This window comes from Limulus polyphemus, unplaced genomic scaffold, assembly GCF_000517525.1.
Source record: "Limulus polyphemus unplaced genomic scaffold, Limulus_polyphemus-2.1.2 Scaffold74, whole genome shotgun sequence".
In the NCBI taxonomy this organism is placed as follows: Eukaryota; Metazoa; Arthropoda; class Merostomata; order Xiphosura; family Limulidae; genus Limulus; species Limulus polyphemus.
This window is the reverse complement of record NW_013665684.1, coordinates 1,097,935-1,125,830: the sequence shown is the minus strand read 5'-3', so window position 1 is coordinate 1,125,830 and position 27,896 is coordinate 1,097,935. Positions and strand designations below refer to the sequence as shown.

The window sequence follows — 27,896 nt, the reverse complement described above, 5'->3', positions numbered from 1 at the left end:
TTGTCGGTCTCTATTCGGGTGGTCCCGCCTAGCCCAAAACTACATCGGCGTAAACCATGCAACAGCAGGCCAACGCTTCGTTTGTCTTATACCAACCTATTATTATTATGAATACCGTTTGAGGGTATTATTATCCAGACACCTTATTAATTTATGATTTTAACGTCTTCAAACCCATATTAAGACCAGTAACTCTCCACTTTTCCCAACTAATGGCCTTTAATGCAGTCAAAAATAAAAATATGTAACCAGGTTTATAGCTGTGGGTCTTTCTTCTTCAACTACCTGTTATAACAGAGCAATTGTTTGACTAATATGACAAAAGCAACACGAAGCAAACAAATGATAAAAAATATCTTTAATGTGAGTGGGAAGCTCGTTCGAATGTAATGGTTACTGAAGTAAAGTGAAATATGTAGGACCTATATATGTTAAGTGCGGATGTCTACATTATAATAAAAAATATGTATATCCCTGCGCGAGTCTTGCTTGTTTAAAGCCACTTGAAAATAATCTGCTTTATTTCAACCATAGTAAATAAGAACAACCATGTTTTGGAGCAACGAGCGAATAAGTGTTTAGTCACTAACAAAATTGCCGAATATAAAAAGAAGAAACATGTATATATATTTAAATTTTGTTTCTTATCCAGATTAATAACGGGCTCTGGATTTTTAAAAAATATACTTTTATCACATGTAAGGCTACTCGTACATTATAAGAGCGATATGCAAGCTATAGCGTCATTGGCGATATGTTTAGGACCGATATTTTTGGTTCACGAAAAAGTTTTGATGATTCGACAATGCAATGCCACCACGAATTATCTTATGGCTGTAGCACTATGGCACAGCTTTTCTGAGGAATGGTGTTCATATAGTAAAAGTGTTAAAACGATGTGGATCCAAAGGACACCTTATTTCAAAGAAGAGAATCTTCAATATTCTCCTCGGAAGCGAAAACCTCTTCACAGTAAAGTACTAAGAATAGCAATGAGCTCTTAAATCACACCCCAACTCAATCCGGAACAATATTCTTACCCACAGAGTTAATGCTACGATAACGGAGGATAACCCTCTCGCAAAGGCTCTCAGGCCAAACATTCACAAGGTTCAAACTACAGCTCGAAATTAACTGCTGTTTTCATGAGAAGCGTGAAAGAAGAAGAAAAAAAATCTGGGATCACAGCCATCGATATCACGCAAATGCCATGAGACAACTCCAGTGGACTTTAGCACTTCTGTTTAAATGGTTGGTCTTGGAAGCCAATATGTAAATACAGTGGAGGGTCTATGGAGAGTTTGTAAAGTTTTGTGGTCTAAGATGGATTTCTACGTTACAGTGATATCTAAATAGAGTGGAGGGTCTGTGGAGAGTTTGTCAAGTTGTGTGTTCTAAGATGGGTCTCTACGTTACAGTGATATCTAAATAGAGTGGAGGGTCTGTGGAGAGTTTGTCAAGTTGTGTGGTCTAAGATGGGTCTCTACGTTACGATATCTAAATAGAGTGGAGGGTCTGTGGAGAGTTTGTCAAGTTGTGTGGTCTAAGATGAGTCTGAATACACGTGAATGTTAAGGTGTCGACTAATAGTGCCTGATCATCGGCATCAGCTGAAAGAGTAGTTCCAAGAGCACATGTTGCAGGTGTTTGCTTCGGTCATATGTTGTTATATCAAGGATAGTCTACAACGCAATGAGACAGAAAAGGTCCTCTTTGATTTTCAAAGGGATCTTCTTTATCAAACTATTTTCTTTGGCGTTAACGATCGTAAAGAAATAAATTTCACACTTCGAAAAACTGTGATTTCAACCTTTTAAAGCTGACCGAGGGTAAACAACCTGATACACCTGTAAGGTACAAACACAACAGATCGTGACCCAATCGACTTCAACAATGGTCAGATTTCGAGTATGTCCAATCTTACCATGAGAAGGGCGTTACAAAAACCATTATATGGAAATCGACAGACAGTCCGAGGACCGCTTATTTCAGGTACAAAGAAGAATGCACAGCTTCAGTAGTGTTATTGGCCCGACATGGCCAGGTGGTTAGGGTCGCGGGTTCAAATCCCCATCACACCAAACATCATCGCCCTTTCAGCCGTGGGGGCGTTATAATGTGACGGTCAATCCCACTATTCGTTGGTAAAAGAGTAGCCCAAAAGTTGGCGGTGGGTGGTGATGACTCTAGTCTTACACTGCTAAATTAGGGACGGCTAGCGCAGATAGCCCTTGTGTAGCTTGGCGCGAAATCCATAACAAACAAATAAACAGTGGTGTTAAGGGCGTAAATTCTGGGTAATGAATGATTTGAGCGCCATAAATATCTGGAATTGGAATTAAGGGGTAGAAAAAGGACTTGTGGCAGGGGATGGGTCCGCCGATTCTATTTGAAGTTCAAACGCATCTAGAATGTACCTTTGTTATCGACCATACGTCCCCACAATACTGTATTTCTATTACAACAAAAACGGTTTCACAAGACACTAGTGTAATAATCATATTTCTCCAAAATTCTTTTAAAAAGCATGCAGTTGACTTCGGTCATCATTTGTGGCCAACACAGTCACGGATCAATTCAATTGAGCATCTTTGGAATGAGATTGAACGTCGCGTTCGACATCTCAGCGAATCAATTGCTTTTCAACGAGTAGACCATAATCGAACATTAAACTTGACGGTATCTGGTGGAACCTGTGCCACATGGAGTGCCGACTACCGTCTTGCTGAAAGGTAGCCCATCCCGAATATTAGGTGCACTGAATATGGTGGCCAGTCGGTGTATATCGAACTACATTATTTAACTCAAAAAACAATAACACTTTTAAAATAAACACTTTTCGAAACCAGGCTAAACGTAATTATAACAAGGAAACAAATATAGAGCAGATTTTGAACAGTTTTATGCTTGTTTAAGTAGAGTGAATGTTGGTGAGGTTCTGTATTGTAATATGACACACGAACAAAAGACATAGTCAACGACTTTTGTCCGGAATGTCCCCCAGTGGGTGAGAGGTAAGTAGACGGACTTGCAAGGCTAGTTCGATTCCCAGCAAACAGAACGCATCAAACTTATTAAGTAACTTTGCGCTAAAACAAACAATTTCCAACTGTTTGGAACAAATTATTCAGTTGTACGTTTTAGTATTTGATACATGAAAATGAAATTCTAGAATAAGGTAATTAAAATAAATGTTTATTGATCCTCAGATATTTGAGGAGTAACGGTTCTTAAAAATATAAATTTATGAAGCTTTGTTTGCTTCTCGTGATAAATTTCTAACTTTACACAAATCTATGCAATATTTGGAAAGTACAAAATAAAGTTTTCAGTTGGGAGGGCCCGGCATGGCCAAGTGGTTAGGGAGCTCGACTCGCAATCTGAGGGTATCGAGTTCGAATTCGCGTCCCACCAAACATGTGACGGTCAAACCCACTATCCCTTGGTAAAAGAGTTGGCGGTGGGTGGTGATGACTAGCTGCTTTCCCTCTAGTCTTACACTGCTAAATTAGGGACGTCTAGCGTATACAGCCCTCGTGTAGATTTGCGCGAAATTCAAAAACAAACAAACAAATCAGTTGAGAGCAAGAATCTGTTGTATTCATGAATATTTTTTTTTGTTAGTTTTTGTATAGTTAGATTACTTTTACTTTTCTGGTGAAATAAATTTTAGAAAAATTCAGATCAAGAAGTCATGATCTAATGTTCACTGCTATAAAAACAGAATATTTTTAGATGCAAACTCTTCATAAAGATTTTTCAGAAAATATTTTAATACATTCGTTAACATATTTTTTATTTCAACGCATCGAGCGAACCCATTAATCCATTAAGAATCCTACAAGTTGTGATCGCCTAATATGAAAGTGGTATACCTTCAAAAGTAGCTAAGACATACACGAAAGCTCAAGATGAAATCTTGGTGCTGTATAACTAAGATCTAAATTACCTTGTAAAAACATCAGGATAATGTGTACGTGAGAAAGCTTTCTCCAGTTCCTCCAGTTGAAAGCTTGTGAATGTAGTACGATACCGTCTCTGTTTGCGTTTAGGAAAGTCTTCACATTCAACTGTTTCTGGGTCTTGATTTGTGTTCATGTAATTTCCAGCCTGCTCCTCTTTATCTTCGTGTTCATCTGAGTCTTGATAGCAGGATATGTCTGGGTTATTAGATGTAGGTGCTAACTCTACTGCCCTGGAGTTGGCGTCGTCTGTTAAGGTAGGGCTGCCCTTTGTTGCCGGCAAGGGCGACGCCTCTCCAACCAACCTCGCCATCGACAGCGTTGATTCACTTGGCGAGCCTTCCACAGTACCAGCTCTTTCGCTTATACATCGGCTCTCCGACTTTTCTGAAACACCCATATTTGGGTTAACCCTTGTTCTCGGGTCCGTGCTCGTGGTTTGCACGTGTGACCGAAGTCCTCCAGAAAATATTTTCTCCGACGTATTTCTTTTCGTAATTAAATCGGATGGTTTGGATGACAAAGAGTTCAGATAAACAGCACAGTGCTGATGTTTTGTAAATTCTGGAAAAGAGAAAAGAAAGTCTGTAAGTTTAACCACAGTTTATCATGGTCTATTTATCTGACTCACAGCTTTTAACCACAGTTTATTTATCAGTTTTTATCACAGTTTATCATAATCTATTAATGATAGACTGATATATATAAATAGCTAACCAGATATTTTTTATTCTGACATACACAGTAACGATCACTCTATAGCCCGAATATTAAGCCCATAGTACATTAGTAACATTACAGTTCTTCTCTTAGCGGGTATTTAACAAACGCCCTTATCAAATATTGTCTAATTTTAGACCAACTGTTTGGCCACAGAAGTGATAATAAAACTAAAGTATAAAAAACAATCGAACCTACTGTGCAGACAAATCACACACAAAAAAACGCTTGTACTGTAAAGAAACGCTCAAATCTATAGATGTTCTGCAGACAATTCACAGAAAACGCGTGTACTGTAAAGAACCACTCACATCTACGATGCAAACAAATTGCAGAAAACGCGTGTACTGTAAAGAAACGCTCAAATCTATAGATGTTCTGCAGACAAATCACAGAAAACGCGTGTACTGTAAAGAACCACTCACATCTACGATGCAAACAAATTGCAGAAAACGCGTGTACTGTAAAGAAACGCTCAAATCTATAGATGTTCTGCAGACAAATCACAGAAAACGCGTGTACTGTAAAGAACCACTCACATCTACGATGCAGACAAATTGCAGAAAACGCGTGTACTGTAAAGAACCGCTCAAATTTACTGTGAAGACAAATAACAGAAAACGTGTGCTGTAAATCAGTTCCCAAATTCAACAGAAAACTCAAAAGAAAACCGGACCGTAAAGCAATGCCCAAACTACTTGGTCAATAATTCAGAGAAAATGGGACTGTAAAGCAACGCCTTAATATACTGCTCAAATAACTCAAGTGAAGAATGGACTGATAAAACCTTCTGAAACTACTAACCCATTAACTTAAACGAAAATTGGAGTATAAATTAAAATCCTAAAAATACTCCTCAACGTATATAAATCAAAACTGCATAGGTGAGTTAGAAGAAGAATATATTGAAAAACAACGATTACTAAAATGCAATGTTACTCTTCCTATCAGTTGTCGTGTTAATGTGAATAATCCCTTTTATTTTCTTATACTTCCATCCCTGAGTGAATATCCACAAATAACGATTGGCTACAATTTGCCACAGATGCAACGCATAGCACAATTAAGGATTATAAGAATATGTGCTTGGATGATGTTGCATGTTCTAGAAAAATTCGTTGAATTAGGTTTTGACGCACCATACGCATACGAAGCTAGTGTGCTATATACAACAGCACTATATTTATCAGCTTGACTGGATACCCGCTTTGAGTGTACCAGTCATTACATGTAAGGAAAACAGCAGTTGCTTTACATTGTACAAAGAAATAATGATAATCTGTATTGCTTTTCACAGAGGAAGAGAGGCTGTATTTATATAGAGATCATATAATTTTCCATAGATAAAATGCAGAGTAAACCAGTAAACAGGTTACATGACTCAGTTAAAAAGGTATGAATATGACACTATCATGTCTTGCAATTCACTCCTGATGATGATGTTGTAACACGTAAGAGTCAAAGTTTTTGGAGGCCATAGATTGGCCTTAATCAAAAATATTTTTAATTGCGTACTCATTTTAACTTTGTGTATTATTTATTATTTTAACAGCGTATCTAACTCAACAGCATATTGATAAACGGCCCGTTAATTAACACATACAGAGAAGTATAACAACAGCGTCTTACCTAGATCAAATAATACTACTTAAAGCTATAAATTAAAATGTAACTTAAACCCCTTTCCAGGTAATACTCGTGATAATTTAAATAAAAACTATCTTAGTGTACACGCACGTACAAATGCTATAGATTTTCAATGTTAAGTTTCCTCTCATAAACATATATATACAAGAATTTACAATTAAAACGTCGACTTAGCTACGTGAAATGTGACCTCCTAGTATTTCATGTCGTTGAAACTTAAATGCGCATAAAAGTCCGGTGTTAAGAATACATTTTTTAATCTTCCTAGTACACGTGCCACTGAATGAATAAGAATGCATAAAATTTCGTGCAAATACAATACTTTATAGCATTACTTGTATTGTTCATAAATAATATAAAATATGCAAAACCCTTTTCTCATACATATACAATACGGGTGGTACTAGTTTCGTTCGTTTATCAAAAAACATGACTGTACAGTTACATTGTGTAATGCACACTATATGTAGGAAATGTGAGTTTTATATGTAGGATTTTAACACGAGAACAACATTACGAATCCAGAGCGTTTGAAACGTGTTTCTGGTAATCAAGATATAAAAACTCACATTTCCTACATATAAAACTCACATTTCCTACATATAAAACTCACATTTCCTACATATAGAACTCACATTTCCTACATATAAAACTCACATTTCCTACATATAGAACTCACATTTTGTGAACGTGAATTACTTTTTATTCTTTTCACCCGTACTATTTAATGCAACTTCGAACAAGCAAACACAGAATACTCAAACTTGATCAGATAGAATACGGCCATGAAAAGTTGTATAAAAAACTCCCAAACTTCGAAATATTATGAGAAATAGTTAAAAACACACATACCTTCTTATGAGTAAGAGAAAATTCAGCATCAGCACTAAGGTAATCCCTTTTCATACTCTTACAAACTAGATAAGAACTAAATTTTCAAACAAATGATTCACAATTAGACATCTACATTAAGAAGATTAAATCACATTATCTCACCGTAGTGAACCTCAAAATAAAAACTTAAAAAATAAACATACATAGTTTCATAATAAACAAATACAACTTTGTTACACTAAAAAATAAGCATATACATTTTCATAATAAACAAATAGTAATTTGTTACACTAAAAATAAACAGATAGAGCTTTGTTACACTAAAAATAAACAGATAGAGCTTTGTTACACTAAAAAACAAACATACATAGTTTCATAATAAACAGATAGAGCTTTGTTACATTAAAAAACAAACATACATAGTTTCATAATAAACAGATAGAGCTGTGTTATATTAAAAACAAAGCAAAAGAAACTGATACAAACATGATGCATTGACATATCAATTAAATAAAATTAGAATATTTATTAAATATGGACTCCAAACAAAACCACAGTGAATTTACGGTAACTAAACTAAACTACGAGAATGTACTACTTATCTACAATTAAAGAGTATTAATTATACAAAACTACAAAAAATTACTAATTAAACAAAACTACGACAATCCACTAGTAAACCAAAAGTACGACAACCTGCTAACTATAAATAATTACAGTAACCTACTAATTAATAAAACTACGATATGCTACTAACGAAAAAGAACTATAACAAAATTATACAAAGCTACAAAAAATTTGCATAAGCTACATACAACACACATACTATTTAATGAAAAATAAAGCTAAGTCACTGAATATGAAAAATAAAGCTAAGTCAACTGATTATCTACCGCTACTTTCTACACTAACACCCATTGAGTTTTGACCGCTTGTTCTCTTGCTACAAATCTGGCGTTTTCAGGTGTTCGAATAGCAAGACATGATGAAAAGTTTACTAAACTACTTTCTGAGTCTGACATGGGCTGGTGGTTAGGGCACTCAACATGTAATCTGCGGGTAACGGGTTCGAATCCATGCTCGCCCTTTCCACCGTAGGGACGTTATTATGTGATGCTCAATCAAACTTTTCGCTGGTAAGAGAGTAGCCCACGAGTTTGTCTGTAGGGGGTGTTGGCTAGCTGACTCCTCTCTAGTCTATCAGCTCAAAATTAAGGACGGATAGCGCAGATAGCCATCGAGTATCTTTGCATGAAATTCAACAAACAAGCAAAGCCACGTCTTCCACTATCACGATTGATGTTGACGCTAGAGCTACGTTATCCTTCTTGTTTAACCTCAGAACGCTGGGCGACAAGCGGTTGAGACGCCCTAAGTTGTTTATACCCTTGCAGCATAACTTCCACCTAACGTTTAATCACACGCGTTTCTATATCATGATATTGGAACTGAAGGACGAAACGCGTGGGAGCAGTATCATCATATTGGAGTCATAATTCAAATATCAACATTTTGTTTACTTAACATAGGAGTCGGAAACAAAATTAACGTGTGTGAGGGTGGGGTGAGGGTGAAAGCTGGAAATGGGTCAAGCTAGTCAAAAAGTAGAGGATGCCAATTTGGGCCTATTATGACGCGGGGGGGGGTCCAAGATGTGATAGAAAGCAGTGAAAATAACAAACAAACAAACAAAAAAGCAAAATTAATGTGAACATAAGCAGCTAAATACAGCTTACACGACATCCTTTTTTTCCTTGATTATTTTATCTGATCTCTTCGACTTTTTATCTCCAGCTACCAAATTTATTTTTTAGAATCTTTATCTGTTTACAGCTAGTCATTATTTTCAACTAGAAACTCAACTGAAATTCGAAACATCATAAACTTATGGGAAAAGAGAATGTTACCCCTTGTTCCTCTGTTTTAGTTGAAAGTCTAGAGTTATAAGTTACCCCCCCCTCCCCGGAAAAAATAAACAAACTATTTTTGAATCTGTTACATGTTCTATAATTATTTAATTAAACAGTAAGCTTGTTATATGTGAAGTATTTGAACATTGTGTTGCAGGTTAAAAACTTAACGTAAAACTACAACTACAATAAGTATATATTATTTGGTTAGAGTTTTATCTAGTTTTCTTCTTGATTAAAACCTAAAGATGTTTCAGAGAAAAAAACATGGTTTGTCTCCACATCTAAAGTTAAGATATTTCTTATCATGGCTGCCTTAAAGTGTTGTCTAACAGATTATGTGTTTGTAACCCTACGTTTTTCAAACCTTCTGAACGGATTTCAACTAAACTTACGAAATTTCAACATGTTTAAACTTCAAGTTAGAGAGTGCAGTTAAGATACCTCAGGGTTTAGGTGCGACTAAAAAGAAAGCTCAATAAATCATTACTCGCTAAATAACTAGATACCAGTTATGAACCATGTATTGCATTTGTTTAGCTGTGCAATCAGAGTTGCAGTGGGGAATATATGTGTTATATTCCGTGATTTATTATTTTTTTTATTATCGTTGTTATAAATTGTAATGTTTAGCCTTCATGATTTCAAGATGTTGCTTTCCTAGAACGCAGCAATTGGTAGGCCAGTGAATTGTGTTTCGAAAAAGTCTGCTTTTATTTTTTTTCTTCGAACCAAAAAGTTGTACCTCTTCAAAGTCGCCGACCACATTTAGACACGCAAGTATGAATCGTCAGCCATTTCCATCATCGTAGCCAGTATTTGTCTGGTAAACCCTTGGCGATCAGAGGTTTTTATTATAATTTGAATTATAGATATGTCGCTTTGTTTTGTTTTTCGTCGGTCGTTGTATATTAAACCTCTAGCTATTACATACCTATTCATCTTACTGCTGCCTGAAATAACCTTTTGTGTAGGGTGTTTGTGTGCCTAAATATCTTCGCAGAATCTTCCAATGTACAAAAACGAAAACAAAACCAAAATATAAAGATTATACTTATATATATATATATATAATACCGTATACAATTACTTCAACTACAGACGCATATGCGGGTATGCTTAAAAAAAGAAGAATTTAAAAGTGCCTCAAACCTAGTTTTATCGTTTGTGTTTTACAAGCTACTAGTATATTATGCTATAATTCTTAAAAAAATTGCTGAAACATTTGAAGCGTTATAATCAGGCCTTACCTTATGTAGGAACATGATGTTCAACGATAGAAGAAGATAATTACATAAGAAAGCGAAACATTTCTACCCTACTCTGCACATCCCTTCACACTTGGGTCCAGATCAGGCTTTATTGAGTAAATTACTTCTTTATATCAGTTTATGTTGACAATATTGACTTCTAAGGCAGCTAGGGTTAGTCTTTAGACGTTACATTAGTTCCATACTCCACATCTTGTAACACTTCACGAACGTGGTTTATATTGAAAGAAAAACTTGGAAAACAAACATCAAATATCTTGCAATACAATACTAGACTGTGTGTTAGAAAATTCTCAGAATAAAAACTGCTGAAAGAAATTATGAGGTAAGCCTTACTCTGTAAACGCAGAATTTTCAAAAATTGAAGAAATGAGTGTGAAGAATCAAAATAACGTTCAAATTAAAAAGAAAAGAACATTTTAGATATTATCACCATAGTAGGTTACTTTTTATAGTGCGTTCCTAGTTTATCTCAAGAAATTTCTGTTAAAAAACATGTATATCATCAAGTTATAACACACTTGTATTTATCCCTCTCATACAGAAATCACCCCGACTGTTAAGTGCCTTGAAACATATAAAGATCAGTACATTCTAATGCGTTGTTAACATAAGTTCTATTGTTAAGAAGAAACAGACTCTAACGTAACTGGCTAAGAGGTTAGAGCAAACAGATTGTAAATTCGAAACTTTATTGTTCGCGTCCGGTTGCCGCAAAGACGCATTCTGCATCCTGGAACTGCGTATAATGAAAACGTGAGTCAAATCACACTTATTCAATTAAAGAAAAAATTCAGACTTATTTTTAATCGGAGGTAAAAAATAATAATTCAGTTGAAAATTTGTACTATGTATTAGCAATATATAACCAAAAAGAAACTTTAATGTATAAGGGCATTCTATTCAATGTAAACATGGTTGTTTTTTGTGTATTCTAATGACTCCTTAATATAAAAGATGCGGTTAAGACAATAAACAAAAACATTATTACTATGTCAACACTATTAAGCAGTAACACCTATATATTAACTATATCTAAGGAGAGTAGTGCATTGATCTTGACTCATATACTCAAAATTTTCTTTAAAAATAATTCTTTATGATATTATAAAAGTCTATAAATCTTTCGATTGATAGTTTTTTTAGTAATGTATTATATAACACTTTTCACGCACTGTGTTGTCAAACTGATTGTGTTGGATAAGGCAGACCGTAAGGTATAAATGTAACACATAATACCATAAATTAAAGAATACTTCTGTTGTTATTTTTATTAAAATCTGAAATGTATCAACGGCATCCTATATACTTTTAACTATCTTATCGTAATGATTCTTCATCTATGAGCTTCCTGCATTGGTCAAAATATAGTGTAATCTGACTTATATTAAAACTATGTAAATTATAATTAAACCATAAATGTAGTATCACACACCCTTAGAAGCCGCAACGTTCCACATCTTCCTCATATAAAAACGAACAAGTTAGGTTCTAAATGAAACGCAATCATTGTTTAGTTTTAGAATTGTGATGGTACAAAAATGTTTACCATATCTATGTGAGGGGGACAACTTAGTTAACGTTTCGGATCCCAATAAAGGTCTTTTGTCTAAACTGTTGAGGACACTTTCTTTCTCTGTCACAAAGCCGTATTAAATCACCAATTATATATTTTCACGTGTTACTATACTGTAGACGCCTGTGAGTTGTATTGCAAAGTTAATAAAGAGGGATACAGTTTAAAAAATAAACAATTGGACACTGACATTTTCAAAGACTAATCACAGCAAGGCATAATCTTCATTTTTAAATCAGAGTCTCTTCAGAATTTTACTTGAATTAACAACACAACATAACCTCAAGAACAAGAACTATTCATTTGTTTCGCTATTCTGTTTATTCTTATAACTTACTAAGTATAAAGATCACATTAAATGCAATCGTAGTTAGTCATTTAGAGTAACTTATTATTTCGTACACTGAACTGACGACCAATTTTAAACCAACACTAATATATTTTCAAAAATTGCAAAATAATAGTTGGTAAAAGCAAAGCCTAATCTGCTAAATAATCGTGTACAACACTCATACTATAGATATACAAATCAGTAAGGGCTAAGTTGTTTTTTGAAAGATCGTCAAAGAGACTTACTATAAACACTCGAGTGTGAATGATCTGTTCTCGGGATTGTTCCTTATCCACCGACAGGACCCAAATAACTAAAGCCGAAAACTCACTAAGGTAAACCACTCTCTTTACAGCCTTACGTTGTGCGATCTGCTAATAGTTAAGAATGGCGCACTTAACAAGGAAAACCGGCAAGTGCAGCCCTCTGGTGGGAATTATAGGTGTATCGTGGCATCTAGGTGGCCCGCCTACCTTTCCTTGGATTGCGCGAACGTAAACTTAATTTAGCAAGTACGCGCATGGTTGCTATTTTGAAACGTTATCAAAAGTTGATAAACGATTTTAATTATACTAATTGCTCCCATCTCACTTCTGAGCAAACTGGAACGTCTTAAAAGCAGGCTGCTTTTTAGCTGTGCCAGTTCCTATAACAGCGGGTCTGTAGTAATTACAGTTTATCACTATCATAGGAAAGGATAGCATTTACTTTAAAACCGTGTTTTATCTGCAGTAGATGAGTACAGTCTACTCAGAAGAATAAGTCGTCTACTTACATCATACAACTGTGCAGTTTTAAATGTACCTGTTAAAATTTCGTTGTTGTTTTGTTTCAATTATTGTTTTGTATATAAACCATAAAGTGCAAACTTTAGAAATATTCTAAAGCTATTGTTAAAAAGAAACTTTGAAACACCTCTCTTTTTCAAACCAATTCCATTTTACTCTAAGTCCTTATAGTTCAATTCTGAAGTGTCGAGATAAGAAGACACGAGAAGGTCTATTCAAGAGAAACGTAAAGTATTAATATCCCCTACTCTTACACTGAAACGTTTATGAACACTTCGAAGTTAACAGTAGCAGAATGCGCAAGGTTCATGAACACTCCAGACATCTAGTAAAAGAAAGACAAGCAAGATTCGTGAACACTTAAAACATCTAGTAAAAGCAGGGTAAGCACGGTTAATAAACATTCCAGGGTAAGCAATAGCAGGACATGAAAGTTTCACGAATGCTCCGAAGTTATAGCAGTAACAGGATTAACAAGGTTCATAAACACTTCAGGGTAAACAGTAGCAGTACATAAAGATTCATAAATTCGCTGGAGTAAGCAATAGCAGGACACGCAAAGTTCATGAATACTCTAGAGTAAGCAGAAACAAGACATGCAGATAATAGTGACCACGGCATCCAGTGAAGCCACATACGTATCATTAACCGAGATCATAAATAACAAACTAAAAATCAATATTTTCAAGAAAATTTCGAATTGAAAAGCTTGGTGCAAACACGTTTAAGTGTTGTTGCTTTTTTTCATTTCGAAAATAGAAAATTTCTGCACTAAATAAGATATAAGATTTCCAATATCATATAAGATAAGTATCAAGGTCTTTTTTTTTTGCTATTTCATATCAGATAAAGTTTAGAAAACTTCTTTTAGACCGACAAGATACTATAAGTTTCCCTACACTAGTACCGCCATTTATTTGTACTATGTGGAAATCGAATAACATCGAAGTAATCAGTACTAAGTAACATTCTTCAGGACTTAAAAAAATCATTCACAGGTTACCGAGGTATCGTGTTTCTTTTTCTAACATAATTGAGTCAATTTAAAAGTAAGAATATGCACTAACAACAGCCCCCTCCCAAAAAAAAAAACATTCATAGAAGGTTATTGCAATAACAAGACATTTGCTGATGACTCAGATGCACGTGATTGTGTTTTGTTTTAGATAAAGGCCACATGACGCATGGATTACCTGATTTCTGTCCACTACGGGGAATGAAACCTCGAATTTTAACGTTGGAAGTCCGTAAACTTACCGCTGAACCATCGGGGAACAGCTCAGTATTTCCCCACAGGACGCCGGTTTATGATACTATAATATCTGTCTGAGGATCAATACATAAGAAAACATAACATCCTCTGGTCAGGATGTTGTATGTTGGGCCATGAGGCACGTTAAAGTTTTTTCAAGTTGGAGAAGTAAGAACGGTAACACAGTTAACGTTGGGACGTCGAAGTATGGAGAAATATTGCACAAACAATTGGCCTAATGTTTGAGATAAAAATCACATCTGATAGTACAATCTAACATGACTTGGATTACAAATATATAAGACCATATCTAGTTTGACAACTTCAAGAACCTTGATTTATATTCAGATTTAAAAAAAAATTGTTCGTGTGCTCAGGTGTTCACTTAAAAAATAATAAAGGTTAGTAAATGATCAGAAACAATACCCATCTGCAGAGTCTTTATTTTATACACTTTACAACAACCATTTTTTGCAAGATATTAGTATAATAGATCACAACAAACCACTATAGTACGACCCTATCCATAAGAATTATATCGCTAATCACAACCGATAAATATTTCCATCTCATTGTGTACTCTAGCTTAACTGGAAGCCCTTAGACAGCATCCAGCAGGTAGCGAAGTTTTATACGCCTCCAGGTTTATAGAAAAAGAAATACTTATTTCACATTTTAAAGAAGTAAAGTGTTATCCGTAAATTACTCACGTATCTTCCATTCTAACATAAGCTATGAGAGCAGCTGTTTCGAAATTCAAACAGAACAAAAAGAATCTAGGATTCCAGACTGTTAATTAGCAATCCAATTCGCGAGTGGACTGCTAAGTTATAACGGATTCCAGACTGTTAATTAGCAATCCGATTCGCGAGTGTACTGCTAAGTTATAACGGATTCCAGACTGTTAATTAGCAATCCGATTCGCGAGTGGACTGCTAAGTTATAACGGATTCCAGACTGTTAATTAGCAATCCGATTCGCGAGTGTACTGCTAAGTTATAACGGATTCCAGACTGTTAATTAGCAATCCGATTCGCGAGTGTACTGCTAAGTTATAACCCCCCCCCTTCCCCCGAGTGTGAAATTGGACAGCCGTGCTCTGTAGAAACATTCAGTTACTACCTCACGCAGACGCTTATCTAAGTAGAACATTTAACTCGGTACATACGTGGCCTAGTGGTTAGCGTGCTCCGGCTATGAATTCGTAAAAACACGTATGTGCACTATAAGAGTGACAGTCAAATTCTAGTAATAGGCAAGATAAGAGCACCTTAAGAGTTGGCGGCAAATGTTATTGAATAGTTTCCTTCTCATTAGTCTTTCAGTTTCGAATCAGGAGCGGCTATGTGCAAATAGGCCTTTGTGAAGCTTTACACGAAAATTCTGAAGCAAACAAACACTACAATTCAGATTGCACATTAATCATTACCAACATTTAAGTTTTATAGGTCTAACATTAATATAGTCAGTCAGTGTTTAACCTGTTTCGATAATCTTTGGATGTTCACAATTTAACTGATTAATGATCGTTACAATAAAAATGACTTGAGTAGATATAAACTGTAAAACTTTGAGTTTAGTAATATTTACTACAAGGTGTTGTTGTTTTTTGAAGTTAAGCACAAAGCTACACAATCTATGCTCTGCCCACCAAGGGTATCGAGACCCGGTTTCTAGCGTTGTCAGTCCGCAGATATACTGCTGTGCCACTGAGTGGGAGCATTTACTACAAGAGAAAAAGTAAACGTGTGATTAAATAGGTATAATAATTATAAAATTGCCAAATACGTAGAACACATTTTAACATACATTTTTTAGGGTATAAATACATGTATTTTCCAAAACTTTAAAAGTGCCCTTACACCTAATAATAAATGTAAACTGGTCAACGTAACAACTACAAAAAAACAAACAAAAAACAAAACAAATAAAACGCATATAATAATGTATTAAAAATAAAATATTTATGTGAAACTATATAAAATGAAAACGCAATATGCGATTTTTCATTTGATTTTATTTTAAGGGAAGTAAAATTACCCAGTGTCAAGTGATATGCACATAGAGATATATATGATTTCATTACTGATCAAGTGATATGTACATAGAGATATATATGATTTCATTACTGATCAAGTGATATGTACATAGAGATATATATGATTTCATTACTGATCAAGTGATATGTACATAGAGATATATATGATTTCATTACTTATCAAGTGATATGTACATAGAGATATATATGATTTCATTACTTATCAAGTGGTTATCTTTTGTACGTCAAAACTATCTTACTTAGCAGTTTAATTAATATGTTAAAATCTACATATGACTTTTAATTGTAATTATTATTATCATTCAGTTGCATTGGTCGGTCACATGGGTCAGTTCTTGCCACAAAATATGTCAATATTTGTCGTATATATATGACAGCTAAAGAGTGAAGTATAGTGTTGTGTGTGTGCTTATCTTTTAGATATCTATATACAGTGCCGTGTGTGCTTATGTTTTAGATATTTATATATAGTGTAGTGTGTGCTTATTTTTTAGATATCTTCACGTTTACAATCAAATATTTGACTATTGACTTTCTCACGATTACCTGCACAGAGATGAGTGATGTTTGACGTTTCAGTCATAGCTTTATATAGTAAGGTTGGAGTTGCAGTAGTTGTGAGTATTTCTGACAACAACAACCAAAAAACAGGCTTAACTTGCTAGTTTTAGTAATTGATTAACATGCTGGACTTATTATGTAAACCATCATTTTAAATTATTTTATTCACTGTATAGAACTTTAGTATGTACTGTAATGACCATGACGCAGACCGTGATGTTTGATTTACTGGTTTCTTAAAATTTTCATTAATTACAGCCTCTTCTTATAGCTTGTACTGGCCTGGTTTCTTGACACTTCTTAACATATATATAACCCTAATATCTTGTACTGGTTTCTTGACATATTGATTAACTATATCCCCATTTTAGAGCTTGTACAAAATATAACTGATTTTTGGCAGTTTTGCCAACTTGGTATTTTCATCAGTTACATCTTTGAATAACTTGTACTTCTTTGTATATATATATATGTACACACACAGTTAGATTAACTATCCTTTGAAAACTTCACGTTCTAATTTACGGTACTTTGTAATCTCAGTATTAGAACCTATGATGTCTATATCCAGTCTGAACTAACAAATAGTGAATCTCAATTTGTTGGAACCCCAAATGTCATTAAACCTTTAATTTCTTTTGCAAGATAAGATGTAATTCAATACCAGATGTCATATATTTATCTCTGGTTATTGCAAGTAAATTTATTTAAAAACAATTACAGCTTAATAAGGTTATCAGCTTAATAAATTAATACCGTAAAGTTTATATTTCTGCTTATAACTTCACTGATGTATTGCGCTTATGCAGTATAATATGTATTGACTCTTACAGTTAAATACAAAACGCTTTGTCAGTACGTGTCTATCGTGTGGCAACTCCATTATAAACTACCAATTAACTTTAGTGAACTCTTGATATTTTCATATGCTATAATATCCATACACACTCTAAGAAAAAATAATGTTATTCCAATAAACACACATCCTTTGTTTTTCACACCTTTAGAGGAGTAAATATAGAATAAAGTTCACACTCCTGCTATGTAATTAAATTTGGATATATATAAATAGAATCAAAAGTCATGTAATGGGTATGTGAAAAACTGAAACAACTGTTAACAAAATCAATTACTTTAAGATAATTTTATGATTTTTATAAAATTTTATAAAGAATTACTAGAATAATATAACTCTTTAAATACTTTCTTGGGGGTAGACCCTGCATCAGAAGTTCACACCCATAAAAGTGTGAAATCACACTTTGGTTAATTGTTCATTAGTTAACCAAGTAATTACACTTTACAACTGCGTAATCTAATCAAGGTATAAACAAATTTCTTGTTAAATTCGTTAACTACTTCACGAATCCACGTATGTGTAAACTGGTGATACTTTTATAAATTAATCAATCTATAGCTGAGCCATTTTCTTGGTAACTAATACACCAACTTCTAAACTGACTTCTCGATAACTTTTCAGTTAGCTTCATTGATCGCCGATTTAAGCTGATTTTAAGATATCGTAATCAACTAATCACTTTACAGCTAATCCCCAGTAATGTCGTTAAATTGATTTGCTGATACTTTTATCAGCTAATAAAAGTAAAACTGAACTGATCACATGATAACTCCAATAATGTTCACTGTATATCTAAGCTGATTTACTGATAGAATTTTAATAAAAAAATCCATTGAACTAAACATATTACTTCGTCACTTTATCAGTTAATAATGTAAATTTATGAAGAATTAGAACACCCAAAATTAATCATTTTGCAAAAACAGTTGTGTCCTGATATCTTTATAAACTATTTACTAAACAGTTGTAACTGTTCCGAGAACTTCATTAATAAATAAATAGACAGCTAAAGCGGGTCAGCGGTAAGTCTACGGACTCACAACGCTAAAATCCGTGATTTGATTCCCCGCGGTGAACAGAACGCACACAGCCCACTATGCAGCTTAGCGCTACAAAATAAAGAATCAACCAAAAGTAAAAGTTATGGTAGCCTTAGATTAAGTTGTCAAAACAGTGACATACTTGCAGTAGTTAGGAGATAATTCCTTAGTTCAGATGGTAAACAGCTTACTTGACATGCGAAAGCTACTGGGTTTAATCTTGGAAGAATGCAAAAGTTTGATCAACATAGATAAAAAATTGCATCCAACGTTGAAGTTAAAAAAGGGTGATCTATTCAACTATAGTTAGCAAGGTACTTTTTAAATAATCAAATAGTTTGGGTACTGCAGTTCTTCTCTTTTACAAACAAGATATGTTCTGAGCCTAATCTCATGGTCGTGGGACAACAATTATCTGGGCACCAATTTTTCTGCGATAGTCAACATTTGCATCTCCCTGAAATGTATTCCTTTTATACCTTTGCACAATCCTGGGAGATGCAAAAGTTGGATTATTACAATCTGACAACTAAACCGATCTCTTTATAATTTCACGAAGTAATCACAGCACAGAAAAAAAAATCGCTTGATAATTTTTATCAATTAACAAGCATTTGCTGGAGAGACTTCTTGTCCTTATCAACCAATCACTATATGGCTTTATCGACGTCATTGTAGCATCCTAAACTATTGGCAGAGCTGACTAACAATATTTTGCATAGTTTTGATGACTGCGTGCAATAAAAAATTCAGTTAATGGTCTTTTAGTTAACAATGAAATGTAACTAATATTTGAGTTACATGTCTTTCGGTTTAAACTCTTAGATCAGTAGATCAAGTCACTTGATTTATGACGTATGGATTAAAACCTAATATGACACATTAGCGAAATATGAAGCGCATACAGATATAAACACGCTTTAATTTGTTTACATAAAATACGTTCTTTGTTAATTTTGAAAAGATTTGTTTCAAAACAGTTAGCCTATAAGTTCATTTGGTACAAACACTTTTCAGGGTTTCTGGATGACTGCACTACAACACGCACGAAATATATTTTTTGTTTTTATGAAAATTATTCAACCATTTGATTTAGCGGAAACATAGATACTACTTGTTTATATGTTAGTAACAAGAAAACGATTTTCGTAAAGCAACCAGTAATTATTACCGTCGTGTAATAATGTTCATACGATCCACTTAGCAACACAGGAATATATGAAATAGAGAGAATTGGCTAGGTCATAGAACAACCTATTTTGAAACACAAATCTTTCTTATTTAACCCTCGAAACATCCAAGGAAAACAAACAAAATTATTAAACCACTTCTGTTTGTAAATTGATTTTGAACGTTGCCTAGTTTTGTTATTAAACTTGAATTAAAAATTATGAAAATATCAGTCATGCATGATCTTCTCAAATTAATACCTTTGATCATATTCGATCTAAATAAATGTTCTATTGACTTGCGAAACAAATTATTAGAATACAGTTCTTTAGGAATAATACTGTAAGTACAACTACTCCAGTGGCCTGTAATAAGTTTCCGATTTTCCAAGTGATAAAAATAAAATAGAATAATTCCAATATTGTGATGTCTTCTGTGTCTTCTGTTAGGTCTGCTTAAAATAGACCAAACCTACAGCTTGAGTGTAATGACTACAGATAAGAGCAATTACACGCGGATCTGAAGGCGTTATCAAAAGCAAGGGATTATGTTGTAAGTTGATTTAAACGTAAGCCTGAGATTCACATTATTCAATACCATAACCTGGAAGTTTCTCTCTCTCTTACTCAAATTAACTTTCAGTGTTTGCTATTTAATGTACTTTCCACGTTGTTTTCTTTATATGCTCCTGACGTTTCACTGAATTAAATAGTGTCAACTAACTCATATATCAATAATTAAGTCTAATCGTTTTGAAGTAAATTGGTTGAGATATAAAAAAAACAACAACATTATTTACTTACCTTTAAAATCTGAATGTGTATTTGATTGGCCAGAATAAACAGGAAGTCTACTGGTTTCGAGATTAAGCACCATTCCCTGTTGATAAGTGACTTCAGTGAACACGTTTTAATGACTGTTTATCATTGTTAGTCAATCGATGCCATTCAGTAGTGTCATTCCTTTCTGTTTTAGTTTTATAATGGTAGAGTTCTGAAAAATGATCCCTGTTGCTTAGTTTAGGTTTATACAAAAATAAAAATTCTCCAGCACTTTTGCCGTAGCTTGATAGCTCTTCTTGTGATTGTTCGAGTGGGAACCGCTTCGCTTCCTGTTTTTCTACTGTTTGCAAACTTCTGGGATACGAATGACGATTCCCAAATGTGACGCAGCCATTGTATCCCGCCTTCGTTCTTTAGTAGATATCACAATAGCCTATCAGGAAAGAGAACCTCGCCCATTAAGGCAGAGCATGGAAGCCACTGTGTAGAGTGTTAAATGTAGGCGTGGTCTGGCGCTTTCTAGAGACGAAGACAACAACGAGTGTTTACGTAGGATAGTGCTAATAACAACAACAAAAAAGAAAGAACAAAAGAGATAAAATATCGATAAAGATAATATTATATTGTACATTAAGTAATTATTGTAAAAGTTTTCAATATATCAACGCTGATTTTTGAAGGAAAGACGTATTTTCTTCTCTGTAGGATATATATTATTTATTTCCTGTTATATTGAGGACATTTAAATGATTCAAACGTTTTTGTTTAGTGATCTAAGCTAAGTTCTTTTGCCTCCCTCGTTGGATTAACCGCTTAAGAGTTTATAACGCTACATTTCGATGTTCGATCCCTGCAACCGACAAACAACCCATTGTGCAGCTTTGAGCTAAAACAGAAAACAACAATTAGTTAGTTAGAATCCGAATTCTAGACGTAGATCTGGATTAATTTAGAAGTAGATCGGGTTTAATGCAAAATTCCAAATCTAGTTCGAAGATTTGAAGATATCCATATGAAAACGGAAAAAGAAAATCATTTTACCATGCGTTCATTTTAGGCACATTTTATTTCCTATGTGTTTATGTTTACAATTGCTTATTTTTAGTTTATTTCGAAAGTTTCAAGCAGATGTTTCATCAGCTTACATTTCAAGCAATGTAATGAATAGATTAAGAGCTGAGGGTAACACTCTAACTAGGATCATAATTAATGAATGCCATTTTAAAACATAACATTTTTGAGCATGCCAAGAACAAGCATATTGCTCCTTTTATTATTTAATCTATTGTTTGAATGCAAATAGACAAACAACGAAAAATCTTATCGATGGTTTGGCCATAATGTTAATTTTGAGTGAAATAATTTTTGATACATTCTTGGGCCTTTTTTATTTTAGATAATAAAAAAAATTTTTCTCGGGATTACATTGAGCTTATAACGATACGTTTTAAATATTTAAGTAATAAGACTAAGCAGGAATTAAGCAACCATAACAAATTGATTAATTTTCGAGGGTGTTTGGGTTGTTAATAAGTTGCTTTTAAAATTTATATAAACTCATTAACGTGTAATGGAAATGTGAGACAGAATTTTTCTAGAACTTCTAAAAAACATTTTAACGCAATTCTTTAAAACGTTCTCATAGGGGTTAGTACGTAACAGAAATAATTTAACAAATTAGACGCTTAATAGAAATAAAGCAACAATAACATACTGATGTATAGTTACAAGAGTAAGCGAAACTAAACAATAATGAGTAGTTTTATATGCGGTAAGAATAGGATAATACTAAAGAAAGTAACAATAATAAGGTATTTAATTTTTGTAGTGCAAATTGGAGTATAAAAGTAGTTTTAATACTAGCAATAAACCACCTTATAACACCAAAAATTTGTTATGTTTCTTCTTCAATTGGACATTAAACGTTTCGCTTTACAGTCTTTTCAGGAGCGTTCTGCTAAAACATAAAGCTGAAGAAAGTAAAAATAGTAAGTCTTTTGATAGGTGAAAAGAATAAAGTAACAATAATAAATTATTTGATAGATGACAGGAAGAAAGTGAAAATAGTAAGTCGTTTGATAGGTGAAAAGAATAAAGTAACAATAATACATTTTTTGATAGATGACAGGAAGAAAGTAAAAATAGTAAGTCGTTTGATAGGTGAAAAGAATAAAGTAACAATAATAAATTATTTGATAGATGACAGGAAGAAAGTGAAAATAGTAAGTCGTTTGATAGGTGAAAAGAATAAAGTAACAATAATAAATTATTTGATAGATGACAGGAAGAAAGTAAAAATAATAAGTTGTTTGGTATGTGACAAAAATAAAGTAACAATAATAAATTATTTGATAGATGACAAGAAGAAAGTAAAAATAATAATTTGTTTGGTATGTGACAAAAATAAAGTAACAATAATAAATTATTTGATAGATGACAGGCAGAAAGTAAAAATAATAAGTTGTTTGGTATGAGACAAAAATAAAGTAACAATAATAACCGAACGAAAGTTACCAAAAGAAGTTGATTGACACGTTGCAAGAACCAAAACAATAATAATATGTTAGAATTTTTAATGAAGAAGTGAAAACTGAGACCATGCATAAACTCTGATTAAGCTGTGCCTGGTCGAATTCCTAATTTTATAGTTCTCGTATACTTGATTAGTTAGAAAGGAACGGCATGACTCTTGACCTATGCCAATAGGCTTGGAAAAACTTAAAATCTGTTTATTCTTATTTTTAGCTGAAAGCGTTGTAGCAGGTTTTTATATGTAAACATTTTAAGAATGATGCTTGACTATTGTGGCTAAAATCTCGATGTGAAAAAACACACAAAAGAATTGTGACATTGAAAGAGACTGTACTGGTTAAAAGATCTGTTCTGTTTAAGCAGAATTTGGGTGTCAAATGTCAGTCGATCTAAGTTTTCATTTCTCCAGAGTATTTTCTAACCTTAAAGGACATTTTTACACTCACTATCAAACTGTACGATAAGTAACAATAAGAAGGATTCAGCTAATTATTAATAGATACAATATATGGAGAACAAATTAAAGAACTCACGGGAGATATTTAGTAACAACAACGATTCTTTTTATCTGTTGCGAGATGTTTGTTTGTATGTTGTTAAGCACAAAGCTACGCAACGGAATATCTATGTTCCACCCCCAAGGGTATCGAAACCCAGTTTTTAGTGTTATAATCCTTCAGACATACCGCTGAGCCACTAGGAGGCTCGTTTATATTTTTTTCTTATAGCAAAGCCACATCAGGCTAGCTGCTGTGTCAACCGAGGGGAATCAAAACCCTGATTTTAGCGTTGTAAATCTGTAGACTTACCGCTGCCCCAGCGGGGGACAGGAGGCTCGTTGGAAGATGAGTTCGCGTTTTTACATCACACGTTTGTTTCCGATTTATCAATGACTTTGTGGTTGACGTATGGGTGGGATGAAAATTAAATACAAAATACGTTTCTAATACTTTTTCTATCACCCAAGTGAATAATGTATGTAATACGAAATGTTAGATGATAAAGTCTACTCATATTTTACAAAAACCACTACACGATGGAGAAGTGTTATTTATGTCAGTTCTGTGACCAGATAGATGTGTTTTCTCACACTTATAAAACACAATATTTACTGGATGATATGTAGGCAAACTACAGCCAAACTTTACTTGCAGGTTGAAGTATCGTAAATTTGTATAAAAAAACATTCGTGTTTTTTAAACCAGTTAGGCCTGATATTGAGGTAATGGTAATACATATTATCAATTTAAATTTAAAGAAACCATTAGTTAAATAACTAAAATAATATTCATTATGGTCGCTATCCTGCTAGAGAGTTTTTTCTGTATTATTCATTTATTTGTAGAATTGAGATACATTTTTTTTCATGCTTACAGTAAACTTTTCAAATTCACCCACATTATTTCCAGATAAGAACTTTTTAGATAAGGTTCTTTTTTACGTTTTTAATTACGCTTATTGAAGTTTACACAGCTTGTTTGTATCAATTTCTTGTTTTTACTTCAATTTAAGCCCATTCCTCTAGTCCACGCGCGGGGTGAAGGAGGATTGCTTAATCTTCGATTACCCCAGATTATTAATTATTTCTTCTGAAATAATCATTTTCAAATCAAAATAACTGCCAAAAATAATAATAATATTCTTTTTTATTTGCTTAAAAAGTGATGTCCTTCCCTTATGTTAATAATGCTACGAAAATATAATCTTCTAATATATATATATCTACTAACAGAGATCCACAATACATTTGTGGTCAAATCAGTATCTTTATTGCAACAGTACTTCTTTAAATACAGGATTTCTAGAATAATACAAAAGAATTCGTGTCTTAGTCCTAGCACTAATTAAGCCTTTATTAAGTACGGATTATATTTGATAAAGAAAATAAAACACTGTAACTTGTGTACGTTTTTTGCTTCAATTTAGTTAGGGCTAAACTTTGCCATTCTTAATACTACCAATAAATAAACTTATAAATGTTATTCTACGACCCAACGTTAGACATTTTAAAAACTTTGATAAGCTTTTAATATGTTGTTGTAAAAAATGTCTACTAAAGTAAATTTATATCTGAAAAAGTGCACGCGCATTTTTAGGTCACACATAAACTGAGTATTATTATAATAGATACTAAGATCATTCATGTTTTTATACATGCTACAAAGGTATAATTTTCTATATATATATATATATACTATGATCATGGAAGTTTTGTACATTTTTTTATCTTAAATTCATCTCACTGAACCTGTTAGAATAGGTTTTTTTTACCTCATTCCTAAATCTAGTTTCGTTTTATAGAAAATTTTCCATTAAGCTATAAAATGTGAGGTGGTTGAGAACTTTTTTTTTCTAAATCTCTACTTTTCAATTTCTAATGAGCCTCCTTCCTGATGCAAATAATATATGGGTTGAGCGTGGCCTAGTGGTTAACATGCCACACTGTTGATTTGCGGGTCCAATGTTCACGTGAAGTTACTGTAAACAAACAAAGCTAAACTAAAAAAAAAAAAAAAATACGCGTTCAGCACTTTAGTCTATAGGGGCGTTGAAGTCGTTACTTGTATAAAGTGAAGATACTTTAACCTTTTCAGTTTCACTGTGTTAAATTTAACTATTAACCACAGTTTAGTTACTACTAGATGAATCAACATATTTTAATCTTCTCAGTTTCTCTAAAATAAGGCTCCCCCACCCCAACGGCTTAGAGTTCAGTCTGAAAGCTTATAACGCCCAAAACAGGGCTTCATCAAATAGGATACTGCTATGTTTTTCAGTTGTAAGCAACGCCTACACAACGGTGGTTTTAGGGTCTCTTTTTTTCCGTTAGAGTTGACTGCATTACACTGACAAACACTCTATGAATTGCGGAGTGGTTACAAATATCAACGTTAAAAATTAACGTTAAGCTAGTAGTAACTAAATTGTAATTAAGAGTAAGCCTTAACTTAATTCTTGTTTATTTGTTTGTTGTTAAGCGAAAAGTTACTTAATGGGCTATCTGTGCTGTGCCCACCACGAATATTAAAAAACGACTGCATGTAGTAGATTACGAGTACAAATTGTTAAAACTGTAATTACCTAATTCACAGGGTAAATATACGACGGAATGACCATTGAAGGAAGGAGATAATGTGTTTCAACTTTACCTCACTTTATTACAGCGTTAATTCAAGAGAAAGTATACTTCTTAAAACAAATAGAAAAGTTGGGTAAATACGAGGATATGAGCGATATATCTAAATACGTGTTCATTCTGAAGTTTTAAATATAAATTATTGATGGCTAGTGACGTAATGACTGATAAACACTGTCGATTAATTTTAACATGCAGGTTATCTGTTTAGTATCAAATCATTGGTGGTTTTACAGTTATGAATTTCAGGTCCCATGCAAATTACTGTTTTTGTTTCTTGTTAAGCACAAAGCTACATAAAAGGCTATCTTTGCTCTGCTTACCGCTGGTATCGAAAGTTGATTTTTAGCGTTATAAGCCTTCAGACATACCGCTGAGCTACCGAAGGACTAGAGTTGAAGTAAAAAATCAAGCAAGTATTGATGTTTTTGACAAAACTTCCGTGTCATGCTTTGTAAAAAAAAATAAATTTTCTAATTTTTAAAGTTTTTTTTCACTATGTGATATCTCGTTGTTTTGTAATAAATCTCAGTCTATTAAAAATAACATTTTTTGCAGCGTTTTAAACAAAATATTTCCAATGATTTTTTAAACTTTTTTCTTTTATGCATCCCGATTCTTTAATTTATATAATATGTTTCCCGGTGTGTCGATGGTAAGTTTAAGAACTTAAAACGCTAAAATCCGGGGTTCGCTTTCTCGCGGTCGACAGAGAGCAGATATTCTATTGTGTAACTTTGAGCTAAAAAGAAACAAAGAAATAAAAGACAAATAATTCCCAAAATTTAGTGCTTCAACCAGTAGGTGGCGTAAATAGATATTATCTTTATAAGGAAGTCGTTATTATTTCCACGCTCGCTATTAAGCCTACCAAAGCAATTTTTTTATAAAGCAATTTGCATCAGTTGAATTTATTGTTAAATGACGATAAACAATTTGATTATAATTAGCTTTATTCGTCGTAATCTGAAACATTTTTTTTAGTGTGTGTGTATTTCTCTAGCAGCTTGCCCCAATGACTCAGTGTTAAGTCTAAAAGCTTATAACGCTAAAAACCGGCTTTCGATACTCGTGGTGGGCACAGCACAGATGCCCCATTGTGTAGCTTTGCGCTTAACAACAAACAAACTCTATCAGCTTTATTCCTCTTTCGGTGGAAATTAATTTTTATTTGCTGTTATGTTAAACTTAGTTGATATTATTCTAGATAAACATTCAGTCCAATCGTTTGCACTTTTCTTTACAACTTTGTATACATTTATTATTTTTAATAAATTTTGACCTTGAAGTATTAAGTGCAATATGAAATGTCATACGGAAATTCAGTATGTGTTTTCCCTTTGTTTCAGTACAGTTTATACAGCTTCATAACAAATTCTACTCACTCCGATTTTGTAGTGAACTATGGTTCTATGGTAGAAATACTGTTTATTGTTGGCTACTCGTTACAGTATTTAGTTGATGTA

At 33.4% G+C, this 27,896-nt stretch overlaps 1 protein-coding gene across 4 annotated transcripts in view; it reads right to left on the bottom strand.

The window, feature by feature from the left end:
* The window catches only part of LOC106466510 (homeobox protein ARX-like), a 104,714-nt gene that overhangs the window by 20,257 nt on the left and 56,561 nt on the right, over positions 1-27,896 (bottom strand). Inside the window, exons 2-4 of one of the 4 annotated variants that reach the window (XM_022395062.1) lie at positions 21,596-21,648; positions 20,784-21,281; positions 3,950-4,526 (exon numbers count right to left, since the gene is read on the bottom strand). In XM_022395062.1, the coding sequence (XP_022250770.1) occupies positions 3,950-4,526; positions 20,784-20,856 (650 nt within the window). In that variant the 5' untranslated portion in view covers positions 20,857-21,281; positions 21,596-21,648. Of the gene's footprint in view, positions 1-3,949; positions 4,527-10,323; positions 10,674-12,496; positions 12,607-20,783; positions 21,282-21,595; positions 21,649-27,896 lie in introns of those variants that run through there. The other 3 variants (XM_022395066.1, XM_022395072.1, XM_013926804.2) reach the window with 3 other exon arrangements.